This window comes from Pecten maximus, chromosome 4 (assembly GCF_902652985.1).
Source record: "Pecten maximus chromosome 4, xPecMax1.1, whole genome shotgun sequence".
Classification (NCBI taxonomy): domain Eukaryota; kingdom Metazoa; phylum Mollusca; class Bivalvia; order Pectinida; family Pectinidae; genus Pecten; species Pecten maximus.
The window spans coordinates 33,292,502-33,306,479 of NC_047018.1; the positions used below are offsets into that span (position 1 = coordinate 33,292,502).

The 13,978-nt window shown below is 36.6% G+C and overlaps 1 protein-coding gene across 2 annotated transcripts in view; it reads left to right on the forward strand.

Annotated features, from left to right (window-relative positions):
* The window catches only part of LOC117325885 (tetraspanin-18-like), a 56,572-nt gene that overhangs the window by 23,817 nt on the left and 18,777 nt on the right, over window positions 1-13,978 (forward strand). The window contains exons 1-2 of one of the 2 annotated variants that reach the window (XM_033882389.1): window positions 1,625-2,403; window positions 10,631-10,804. In XM_033882389.1, the coding sequence (XP_033738280.1) occupies window positions 2,344-2,403; window positions 10,631-10,804 (234 nt within the window). In that variant the 5' untranslated portion in view covers window positions 1,625-2,343. Of the gene's footprint in view, window positions 1-1,624; window positions 2,404-10,630; window positions 10,805-13,978 lie in introns of those variants that run through there. The other variant, XM_033882388.1, reaches the window with a different exon arrangement.

Genomic DNA, 13,978 nt, shown 5'->3' on the forward strand with positions numbered 1-13,978 from the left:
TATGATTTTATACAAGTTAAGTAATAAATAAGAAGGTATCTTATTGAATTATGTGTGTATAATCCAGTGATTACAATATGAAAGTAATGAAACAAAAATCTCAAAATAACATATGTACAGAGTTATTATAATTATACATGACCTACATGTATACAGTACTAAATTGTGTTACCATGTTGCTATTTTAGTCGGGAAAAGCGCGTACATATGTAAGTCCAACAAAAGTATCACTATGCTGCACATGTTTCAAAGTTAAAAGTTAAATAAAAAAAATAAAAAAAAATTGTGAAAAAACCTGATTTTCTCAACTGCGACTTGAAAGTTACCCTGTGTTAATAAGGAAAGAAAACATGTTATGGTTTTTAGGTAATGTTAACTGGGTACAACCTAATATTTACTAGATACAACCAAACGTTTACTGGACACAACCAAATGTTAACTGGGTACAACCAAATATTAACTGGGTACAACCAAATGTTAACTAGGAACAAGCAAATGTTAATCAGGTACAACAAAATGTTAATTGGGTACAACCTTGTGTTAACTGAGTACAACCAAATGTTAACTGGGTACAACCAAATGTTAACCAGGTAAAACCAAATGTTAACTGGATACAACCAAATGTTAATTGGGTACAACCAAATGTTAACTAGGAACAAGCAAATATTAACCGGGTACAACAAAATGTTAATTGGGTACAACCTTATGTTAACTGGGTACAATCAAATGTTAACTGGGTACTACCAAATGTTAACTCGGTACAACTAAATGTTAACTGGATACAACCAAATGTTAACTGGGTACAACCAAATGTAAACGGGGTACAACCAATGTAAATGGGGTACAACATAATGTTATCTGGGTGCAACCCAATATTAACTGGGAACAACTAAATGTTAACCAGGTACAACCCAAAGTTAACTAAATGTTAACCAGGTACAACCAAAGGTTAACTGGGTACAACTAAATGTTAATTGGGAACAACCAAATGTTAACTGGGTGCAACCAAATATTAAATGGGAACAACTAAATGTTAACCGGGTACAACGAAAGGTTAACTAAATGTTAACCAGGTACAACCAAAGGTTAACTGGGTACAACTAAATGTACACTGGATACAACCAAATGTTAACTGGATATAACCAAATGTTAACTGGATATAACCAAATGTTAACTGGATACAACTAAATGTTAACTGGATATAACCAAATGTTAACTGGATACAACTAAATGTTAACTGGATATAACCAAATGTTAACTGGATATAACCAAATGTTAACTGGATACAACTGAATGTTAACTGGGTATAACCAAATGTTAACTTGATACAACTGAATGTTAACTGGATACAACCAAATGTTAACTGGATATAACCAAATGTTAACTGGGTATAACCAAATGTTACCTACAAACGTATACACGTACCCGATCAACACCCCCTACTGGTGCTAGTCCTATTCACAAATGGGTGTGTTTACTTCACCTTCGAGTCACCGTGAACACCGACATTTCGCCTCGTTACCTGTGCGATGGTCAGCTGTTTGTACTACCCCCGGGATATAGCCGTGTTACCTATTCACACATGGTCATACCTTTGGTCCAGGTAAGCACCTCGGGCTAATTTGACGTAATAGTTGTCAGAAAGATTTGAGACCGATAACAGACCACAATTCATTACCGTGGTAGGGCTTTATCAGGAGAGAACGTTGCCGTATTAAAAAGGGAAATCTATTGAGGCCGCTTTTGCTATCGATCTTTTCCAATAGCTTTGCTTGTACCCATCTTCACTACGTCCAATCTTTCTATACAAAGAACGAGCGTTGTTCAGCTCAGCCAACCACTGGGAAACAAACGGCAGTATTTACCGGTACAGCAAAAGAGGACACCAACTTAATACGCTTGATCAAAACGAGGAACAAGTTGCATTAGCAGGATATTAAATTCCGAGACTGTCAGCACCGCCGACAGGTACAGCGAACGACTATTGAGAACTTTAGTGGCTGATCAAAATTGTATGACCAAATAAGGAAAAGTGTGATATGTGAAACTTTGTGATTATTAAATATCACGAGCTATGTTTGTGAAGTGGATTACTTATCCCACACATAAGTTTGTGTGTTCGGCCGCGGGATAACTAAGACGTGAGTCGGCTGGCTTTTCCGGAAAAGAACACTACATATTAAAGAAAGGAGTGCGTTTTCAGTAGAATATTGTATGACGACAGCTTATTATTCATTCATCATGACTTGACATTCGTTTTGTTCACCTTTGGCCTTGTCACACGATTGGTTGTGTTCTGATTTTGAGTGATTTTACCTAAAAATTGATAGAAAAGGTATCGTCATGTTTACTAAATCTGGATTATACAAACTTCCCGGATTGGCGGATGACACGAAAAAAGAGGTATACTATTCTTTTACATCTTCAGTGTATAAATGATAATATGTTTAAGTACATTTTACAAAAAAAATGTAAACACACAATTTCTGTTCGCGTTCCATTTATAAGAAAACAATGAATGTTGAGAGATAACACAGACTACAAATTAGTGTGTGGTCTGATCAGTCGTTCCCAGTTTATTATCGGTAGTTTATACATGTATTATAGAACTGTTGAGATTCATTACTTTGCTTTTGAAACTGGTTACGCTGCCGTTGTTTCCTACCTAACGATTCCAATAGATTTCACAGTTTAATAACATGGACACAGATTTCTTCACCATATGTGATGCTATACTGCTGGTAATTACAGGTATCTAGGTTACACAATATGACAAATACTATATTTCAAAAATGTACAGTATGTAGATATTAACGCGCGCCGACCATGCTTAAACCAAAACAACAATTTGCAGAAAACTACATTTGGTATACCTTAGATAATGGGTGTAATTTTGCAGCTATTACATTTCATAACGTTTTGAGTTTTAATGGCAGTTATCGTTATAAATAGATAAAATATTTCTTATTCCAAAACAGGCAATAAGTATTTCTTTGATTTCCATCACGTATTCCGTAAGCCATTCGGGTAGTATTCATACAAAATCATGTCGGCAATTTTGAATGGGTGAAAAATGTTACAGCTGTTATCAAAGACATGCATACATTTCTTATTTTACTGCAGACATCATCTGATTAGTAAGAATAACTTATTAAACAACTTAGCAAACAAGTGGATACTATACCATTTCGTGATGTTATTTTCCGGTGACAAAATGTCGTCATCAATGCAACTTTTAAATTTTCTCAAAAGGGTTTCGAGTTACAACCTCCCTACTGAAATATTATATGTGCAATTCTAACCGAACTCCTTATATACAGCTACAGATCATATGTAGGAAACGCTAAAATACCCATTAATAGTGGAGCGTCATATTTTAGGGTACAAGGGCAATTAGGAATTCTGGGAAAGTTTTGCGTTTAGTGTTTCTCAGAAAGAAGCAGTGCAACTAATACCAAAGTAAAAACAATCATTTTAGTATGGACACCGCACAAACTGGATTACTTCAATTCTTTATTAATTACGCGAATTCTATTCTTTCTTTGTGTGTATTTTTGAGGTAAAAACTTGTGATTTTAACATCCGGTCTATAGAATCTTCATGAGTTGTCCATTTCACGTTAAGATTGGCTTGGGAATATTGTAGTATTGTTGAAACTATGTAATATAGTCTTAGAAGAATGGCATTTGTTGGTTAAAATGTGATGTTAAGGTGAATTTTGAGAAATTTCATAAAATATGTTCTAATTAGTTCTTTCATTTCAGACTTGGTTTTTGAAATGTTATATCGACACAAGTATATGTAGTTATAAAACATGGCGCATTAGGTAGATTTCTACTAGCATTTTGATAGGAGTGCTATCTTAAGACAAAAAATGAATAACAATAATAAAAAAACCGTCATGTAGATGTATACACTGTGCCCTTCGTGTGAATTTTGTGAATTAATGAATTTATAAAATTTGCAATTTATATGTTCAAATACCCATTTTCATGGTCTGACGCCCTTAAACTGCTTATCTACACAAATAGAACTTTTATAGATATATGTTTTATCGAGGTTTTATTTATTTTAAAATTAATAATTTATCTTCAAACTAAAACCCTGTTTAAATAATATGGGTATACATAAATCCTTCTTAGGACACAAAAATGTCTGAGCAAATACTGAAGGACGTTCTGTGCGCTCAGATTGTATAAAAAATCCTTCATGTACAGGATAGGCAAGTTATAGAAGAACAGCTGTGAGATCTTCAAGTGAAAAAATCGAAATAAAAATAATGGACACTCTCACAATGAAGTTTAAGGTTCAGTAAGTCAGTAAAACCTATTTTCTTTCGCCATACCTGTCAAATAGATAACCGCTCACGCCGTGGAATGCTCCTCGAGACATTGTGTATTGTCGGTCACATTTGTAAGGATTGCTGCCATTTCTTCCTGATCGATGATGATGGTTGTTGCCACTTCCCTGATTTTTATAGATTGTTGTCGGCTCTGATTTGTGTGGATTGTTGTCACGTCTCTGATTTGTGTGGATTGTTGTCACGTCTCTGATTTGTGTAGATTATTGTGAATTGTCTGATTTGAATGGATTATTGTGAATTGCCTCATTTATGTGGATTGTTGGGACTCTTTGATTTGTGTGTAACGCTGTCACGCCTCTAATTTGTGTGTATTGCTATCACTTCTCTGATTTGTGTGGATTGTTGTCACGTCTCTGATTTGTGTGGATTGTTATCACCTCCCTTATTTGCGTGGATTGTTGTCACGTCTCTGATTTGTGTGGATTGTTATCACCTCCCTTATTTGTGTGGATTGTTGTCACGTCTCTGATTTGTGTGGATTGTTATCACCTCCCTTATTTGTGTGGATTGTTGTCACGTCTCTGATTTGTGTGGATTGTTGTCACGTCTCTGATTTGTGTGGATTGTTGTCACGTCTCTGATTTGTGTGGATTGTTATAACGTCTCTGATTTGTGTGGATTGATATAACGTCTCTGATTTGTGTGGATTGTTATAACGTCTCTGATTTGTGTGGATTGTTATAACGTCTCTGATTTGTGTGGATTGTTGTCGTCTCTGATTTGTGTAAATTGTTGTCACGTCTCTGATTTGTGTGGATTGTTATCACCTCCCTTATTTGTGTGGATTATTGTCACGTCTCTGATTTGCGTGGATTGTTGTAAAATCTCTGATTTGTGTTGATAGTTGTCACGTCTCTGATTTGTGTGGATTGTTGTCACGTCTCTGATTTGTGTTGATTGTTGTCACGTCTCTGATTTGTGTGGATTGTTGTCACGTCTCTGATTTGTGTGGATTGTTATCACATCTCTGATTTGTGTGGATTGTTGTCACATCTCTGATTTGTGTTGATTGTTGTCACATCTCTGATTTGTGTGGATTGTTGTCACGTCTCTGATTTGTGTTGATTGTTGTCACGTCTCTGATTTGTGTGGATTGTTGTCACGTCTCTGATTTGTGTGGATTGTTATCACATCTCTGATTTGTGTGGATTGTTGTCACGTCCCTGATTTGTGTTGATTGTTGTCACATCTCTGATTTGTGTGGATTGTTGTCACATCTCTGATTTGTGTGGATTGTTGTCACGTCTCTGATTTGTGTTGATAGGTGTCACGTTTCTGATTTGTATGGATTGTTGTCACGTCTCTGATTTGTGTAGATTGTTGTCACGTCCCTGATTTCTGTTGATTGTTATTACGTCTCTGATTTGTGTGGATTGCTATCACATCTCTGATTGGCGTGGATTGTTATAACGTCTCTGATTTGTGTTGATTGTTGTCACATCTCTGATTTGTGTTGATTGTTGTCATGTTTCTGATTTGTGTGGATTGTTATAACGTCTCTGATTTGTGTGGATTGTTATCACGTCTCTGATTTGTGTGGATTGTTATCACTTCTCTGATTTGTGTGGATCGTTGTCACGTCTCTGATTTGTGTGGATTGTTGTCACGTCTCTGATTTGTGTGGATTGTTGTCACTTCTCTGATTTGTGTGGATTGTTGTCACGTCTCTGATTTGTGTGGACTGTGGATTGTTGTCACTTCTCTGATTTTTGTAGATTGTTGTCACGTCTCTGATTTGTGTGGATTGTTGTCACTTCTCTGATTTGTGTGGATTGTTGTCACGTCTCTGATTTGTGTGGATTGTTATAACGTCTCTGATTTGTGTGGATTGTTGTCACGTCTCTGATTTGTGTGGATTGTTGTCACGTCTCTGATTTGTGTGGATTGTTATCACCTCCCTTATTTGTGTGGATTGTTGTCACTTCTCTGATTTTTGTAGATTGTTGTCACGTCTCTGATTTGTGTTGATTGTTGTCATGTCTCTGATTTGTTTGGATTGTTGTCACGTCTCTGATTTGTGTTGATTGTTGTCACGTCTCTGATTTGTGTGGATTGTTGTCACGTCTCTGATTTGTGTGGATTGTTGTCACGTCTCTGATTTGTGTGGATTGTTGTTACGTCTATGATTTGAGTGGATTGTTGTCACGTCTCTGATTTGTGTGGATTGTTGTCACGTCTCTGATTTGTGTGGATTGTTATAACGTCTCTGATTTGTGTTGATTGTTGTCACGTCTCTGATTTGTGTGGATTGTTATAACGTCTCTGATTGTGTGGATTGTTGTCATGTCTCTTATTTGTGTGGAATGTTGTCACGTCTCTGATTTGTGTGGACTGTGGATTGTTGTCACGTCTCTGATTTGTGTGGATTGTTATAACGTCTCTGATTTGTGTGGATTGTTGTCACGTCTCTGATTTGTGTTGATTGTTGTCATGTCTCTGATTTGTGTGGATTGTTGTCACATCTCTGATTTGTGTGGATTGTTGTCACGTCTCTGATTTGTGTGGATTGTTATAACGTCTCTGATTGTGTGGATTGTTGTCATGTCTCTTATTTGTGTGGATTGTTATAACGTCTCTGACCTGTGTGGATTGTTGTCACGTCTCTGATTTGTGTGGATTGTTGTTACGTCTCTGATTTTGTGGATTGTTGTTACGTCTTTGATTTGTGTGGATTGTTATAACGTCTCTGATTTGTGTGGATTGTTGTCACATCTCTGATTTGTGTGGATTGTTGTTACGTCTCTGATTTTTGTGGATTGTTATAACGTCTTTGATTTGTGTGGATTGTTATCACTTCTCTGATTTGTGTGGATTGTTGTCACGTCTCTGATTTGTGTGGATTGTTGTCACATCTCTGATTTGTGTTGATTGTTGTTACGTCTCTGATTTGTGTGGATTATTATAACGTCTCTGATTTGTGTGGATTGTTATAACGTCTCTGATTGTGTGGATTGTTGTCATGTCTCTTATTTGTGTGGATTGTTGTCACGTCTCTGATTTGTGTGGACTGTGGATTGTTGTCACGCCTCTGATTTGTGTGGATTGTTATAACGTCTCTGATTTGTGTGGATTGTTATCTATTCTCTGATTTGTGTGGGTTGTTGTCACGTCTCTGATGTTTGTGGATTGTTGTCACATCTCTGATTTGTGTTGATTGTTGTCACGTCTCTGATTTGTGTGGATTGTTGTCACGTTTCTGATTTGTGTGGATTGTTGTCACGTTTCTGATTTGTGTGGATTGTTGTCACGTCTCTGATTTGTGTGGATTGTTGTCACGTCTCTGATTGTGTGGATTGTTGTCACATCTCTGATTTGTGTTGATTGTTGTCACGTCTCTGATTTGTGTGGATTGTTGTCACGTTTCTGATTTGTGTGGATTGTTATTATACACCTAGCTTGTACATTGCTCTCTAAAGTTTACACTTCTACACTGACTTGTTTTATCATAGAATGACAACCTAATTAAGATGTTCTATATTTATTACGGCTACAATGTATTACTTAATGCCCATACAGAACGAAATCGACACCACTGTCCTCGTGCGCCGGTGTATAGTAGGGGGTACCATTGATAATGGAACTTGTCAATACGACAATCTGAAGTTACAATTGTTCGCACTTGTGTACTTGACCCATATTGTGTAAAATTTATACACATCAAATACATGAGCCGAATTTCCTGTATTCTCAGACTTCGGTACAAGAGCAGAAATCATAACAAAGTGTAGAGTAATAACGATAAGAGACATAGTCATGTTTACCATATATGGTAACAGTAACAATTAGCAAGACAACACCACTGACCACGGCAGAGAAACAACAACACGATAATACGAGCAATTATGCGACAGCATTATATTGTCAACTGAACAGCACGTCATACACATATAATCATGGGCGTGGAATGGCGTGCTTTGTACAATTACGACAGTTTTCTCCTCGGGCAATTTTCTCAACAAGATTTTTATCCAAAACTGATCTACACTACAAATATTTGAACAAGTTACTGTTTACTTTTTGTATTATTGCGTTAAATGGAGATCCCGGTGAAGACGACTTCCTTTACACCAGCATAGTCTTTTTGTTATTGTTTTTCCTAAACGACCGCATACTAGTAACATGGCGCGGCAATTAGCGGCCATTATTGGGGTATTATCGTTCGACAGGCGCGTATACGTAATTGCCCTTTGATACTGAAGCGTAACGTTCCAGCATTTGCGAGTCTACATTTGGTCCTTTTTTGACATAATTACGCGACAATTGTTTCTCGTAAACGTAATGATAATTCTGTCTACGCTCTGCACTGCGGTATGCGATATCTGTAGTACAATATTGCCTATATAGACCTATTGTCGCACAATTCTTGTGTTCTCGGATCAGTTTCGACGGCTGTTCTCTTTAAACCGTCCGCGTCTTTGTGCCGACAACAATGGACGACACTGAGGATACCTACTCGTACGTCTTCAGTGACATCCCGGCAGCATTTCCGGTGTGTTTGATTTGCAATTCCGTTTGTGTGGGCCGCTGTTTTTTGTTTTATGTCACATGCTTTCTTGAAGACAATTGATGACAAGTTGGTCTTGTAATGCATCTCAATGGCCATTTTGTCTCGACGTCTAACCGTGTGAACATGAACTGTACGTGGTCCTGTTCTATCCGAACGCTTTATACATGGAATGTAAATTACAACATATATAAATAGGTATGTTATAAACGCAATTAATAACCTAAATTAAAGTTATTAAGACTATTTAACGTAGTAAATTGCTGCTTAATCTAAATACACGCTGCTATTTTGTTTGTAAATTTTCATACTGAAAGTATATATCTTTCTTTAATTGAACGTCGGTCAAGTTTTTTCAAACACTCGGGAATATTAGATTTCTTCTTTTATCAGTTGAATCTTTTTAATCTTTTCAGCTAAACATGTTTTTAGGGGTCATAAGTATATACCAATGTCATATTGCTGCCGCATTGAATAGTCACCATTTATTATTTGCACGGCAAATTGTACAACTGTAATTGCTGTGAACGTCTCAACAAGGTTACATACATTAACATTTCAACTAGCGTTATAATTGAACAACATATAATGTACGTATTGTGTGTACACTCAAGCTAATTGTATACGCACATGTGTCAAGTATGTTTTTCTTTGAGATCAACATTGAACTGACCTCTCTGGCCAGTCTTGACCATTGTAATCTCCGTTACAACCGTTTAGTATGTCCTTATTAGCTCGCCCAGGAACTCCTCTCAGGATCTACACTGCTTGACAGGGAGTTGGTAAAGAGTTAGGTGTCAAAACAAAATAAGTAACATTGATATCCATAGGATTAAAAGCTGCAAGAATTCGAAAAGGAACATGTGATAGTGTTTGAGAGTGTATAGATTTTCGTCCGGATTCAATAGAAACTATACTACAGAAGGACCTCAACATTTTCGAATTCTCGGATTTCAAACGTTTGTGTCTGTTTATGTGATGGGATATAATTCTGTTATGAACAATAACAATATTAGGCAGTAAAGATACGAGCGGAATTTTGTAAAAGAATGTACAGTGCAAGGTGGTGTAAAATATAGGTAAAACATAGCTTTTATACACAGGTTGCTTATCTCCCTTTGCTGATGCGACCACAGGATAAGAACAGCAGGCTTACTAAATGATTATAAGCCCATCATTTTAACGTGGATTTAAGCACCTCTCAAATAACAAGAAATATTTGCATTGATGATATTATTATATCGACATCTATTTTGATAAACTTCGTATACTGCCCGGTAGGAATAAATGGAAATGAAATTTCTATCTTATAAATGCCAAAACGAGGCGACGTGCTTTTTAGATATATATTATGTTGTAAGGTATACGGTCTACATGTCAGGTATAAAGGGAATACTTTGGGAAGCCTTTCGTGGATATATGTATGTACGTCACTTCCTGAAGGACATAAGGAATAAAAAGAGACCTATTCGCTACTGCATTAGGTATTTTAGATATCCTGGTAAATTCAGTTAAGAAAAAATGTTAATTTTGTCATGTATAAATGTTTCTTTAATGAACGCGAACGTTTTTTCTAACAGTTGGATTACTGTGGAGGTTTGTATCTTCGTAATGACAACAAAATTTGAGTTTAATATTCAGAGAAAATAAGAGAAGTTGTTTTTGCTGATTGTTTAATTTCGCGATGTAATATTCAGCAAAAAATGTCGCGATAGATAAGTAATTGAGAATAAGTATGACTAACCGTGTTGCTTTTGTTACAGCCGCTGAGTCGAGGCACGTCTAGGAAACATTCAAACAATTACCATAATAATCACAGTCACAGAGGCTACATGGAGCATCAGAGGCACCAGAAGATCCGTCTAAAAAGGGAGCCGACACGGAACTGTGTCTCCTACCTTACCGGAATTCTACACTGCTACAATGTTTTTCTACTGGTACGTAACAAACACGATTTTCAAATTCCACTAATTACCGGTATCATAGCCATGACCTAGCTACTTACCTAACTACGTGTTATACAAATTAGCCTTTCACCTCTTTGAAATTGATTGCTGTTTTATTTTTGACCGGCTGCCAACTTAATGATTCTATCTTCTTATCGCGATTACGACCTTCCAGAAACCATTGCCTGTTTAGTAGTTTCAAAAGACGAGTGTATGAAAGGATGAATTTTTATTTTTTCAAATAGCTTCAACATTCTTTGACCCGTCGTCCATTAAGCTTATTATTTTTCTACGCATGTTCGTTACACAATGAGTTCGGTCTACTTGTTCGGTATAAACAACGGTTGTCGTAAAACACATTTGAGTTGTAGTAGCAGCAATACTTGTGGTTCTGGTAAGAACGATTTAGAAATACTACGGCGGTCTTGCCGGAATCCCGGATGTGACGTCACAATTATTCTTACCAACACGTTTTTAACGGTTCTTTATTGATATTCATGTTTTTGTTTAGGTACTTATGCGATATCTGCATGCTAGCGATGTTATAAAAGTAGCTATATTTAGTATTGATAAAGGAATCACGCAGTCATTGCCCAAAACGGAAATACGGAATTCACACCGCCTGGTGGTGATTTGCGTTAGTTAAGGGAGATAACCACAATATCTATGAGGAAAACTTTACGATGGAAATAGCTCCCTAGGCCTACGACATCAATATTCCACGTTCTATGTCTTACTTACAAAATTATCTAATATCCATTATCATAAGAAAAATGTTTATAATATAAGATTGAATACAATTTGTCCTTGGGATTGTGTTTTGATGGGAGTGCCGGTAGGTGGAGTGGGTGTTACATTAACTCACATCACGAATACAAAAATTAAATACCACAATAGAATGTAATTTAACATATACTTGAGTATATACAGACAGCGCATTGTATATTCCTATGTTTGTTATAATGGGTGCCATTTATTTTTATAAACATGATGCATTCTGCCATTCCGTGTAGCAAGATCCGTGATCTAACCCCGTATCTGTTCCTGCGATATACACTGAATATGTAGTTATAACTCTACACGATAAAGATCTCTGGCGAAATATGAAGAAACATGCATGTAACTGGTAATAAAAGCACATAGAGATGTCGAAGTTACGGCAAAGGTCAGAAATAGGTCATTTGTGAATTAGAAACATAAATACAGTCACTCTACAGTTACAAATCGCGTGCCTGGTTTTGATCGATTTAGGAGACCCCGTGAGTTAAAGGCACCTATTTAACTCCAACCGTTATCTACAATGTTTTGTCGCGTATTTCATGATGACGACCATTATCAAAAAGCAATTGTGTTATTATATTTCGCATGAACAACAGAAATATCTCAAATTATATTCCTTCTATTTTGATTGATTATTCTATCAAAAAGGCGTTTGTCGGCTATGTTTAAAGGTTTTCAATCTCCGGTTAAATACCCACTGCGAATGTTGGTGGCCAACTCGCGCGATAGGGAATACTGGAGTAGTTTATTAATATACGTGTATGTATTTACATGTCACATAAACTACATGTATGTAAATAATAATAGGAGTAAAGAGATGCCGTTTCCAGTTCAGATCAGGGCACTCGGTAAGACGGCGTTTATCTCGATATAAGGAGTGTTCTTCGTGTCGAAAACAATCACCTGTTGAGGACCGTATCGCATGCTCCAAGATTATACACAAGTGGAACTATATACCAAAATAAGCAAAGAAAAAAAGGAAAAATGTAAGCATACAAACCAAGACATTGGGAAAGAAACCCAGAAAAAATAAACGCCTGCAAGGAAAAGTATAATTACAGGGACAGAAAGTATGTGCGAGGAAATGAAATTGGAAGATAAACAAATATATGAACTTGATACACTAGAAAAAATAGATTCATGGGAAGAAGATAGTAGCTTGATTAAAATTTGATGAGAAGGCGTTTATAATTAGCGAGGTTATTAACAATCTGGAAGGAATTTCATACCATGCAGTGTGTCGCTGTCGAGCTCGGAATAATGGACCGGCATTCTACTCGAGTGTCTTTGAGTTAGCAAGAAATTATTTTGAGGAAAAAATCGTTTAATTCATGTACTCGTTATTGGTTGATTTTATAACACAGCTCTAATGGAAGAGTGCGAATCTAAGAGAGTTTTATTAGGTGTTATTAGCTAAACGCAATTCACCCGGTTGTTTACAACTCTTCATGAAAAGGCCAATGTTCATATTGGTTTCATTCTGATTAAGTTTTTTTGTCGGTTCCGATTTTAAAGTTCAGAAACCCCATGTGTTTATGCCATTGTTCGTCCACCAACAAATCTGACTTAAAAGAAGAGGTTTAAGATTTACAAAGATAACAATTAGAAATTGTCTTCTATCCTTCCAGTCGCAGCACAAGATACTGACATTTTCTGTTCCAATAGATGTGAAAAAGGTCTAAAATAAGTGTCTATTGACTCCTGACAAATCTAATATTAAGCTCTCTATCATAAAATAGGCGAATTTCGATTCAAGTGGTGCATTTTTCATTATAGAGACAATCGATTGATGGCATTCATGACGTCACAACTGTGTTTTTATGGGGACGTATGGCATTGTGGAACAGGCCAGTTACATGAATGTATATGTGAAAATATGAAAGAAATCTTTCTGATTCTCAACAAAGACTGAAATTCAATTTAAGCAGAACTGTCATCTTTCTTGTCAAGATTTTGTTTAAAAATTAACAGTTTGATTAATCAACACAAGAGTTGAGAATCTCCTACTATATATCGATCACTGTTGTAAGAGAGAGTTCCTTGCGCGCGCTCAGTCGAGTCGGAACTCTCCTTTTTATTATCGTTATCTGAGGTTTTGAGAAGTGACTGAACTATTCAAGGTCTTGCTTGCCCATCGATATCTTTACCTAGACAGCATGTGTACGATGCATCGATAGGCGGAGAGGGATTGAAGGAGGGGTTATATCAAGCGTAAAAGGGATCTGACAGACACTTGACAGTACTCGAAGCGCATGCTTCAAAGATTTTACGTAAAACTGATGCCAAGTTTCACATTGATTTCGTCATACGTCGAGATCAAGCGGCAGATATGGGGAACTGTTTGTCGGCTTTACGCATTGCTCTGCGATAATGTATTTACATAAA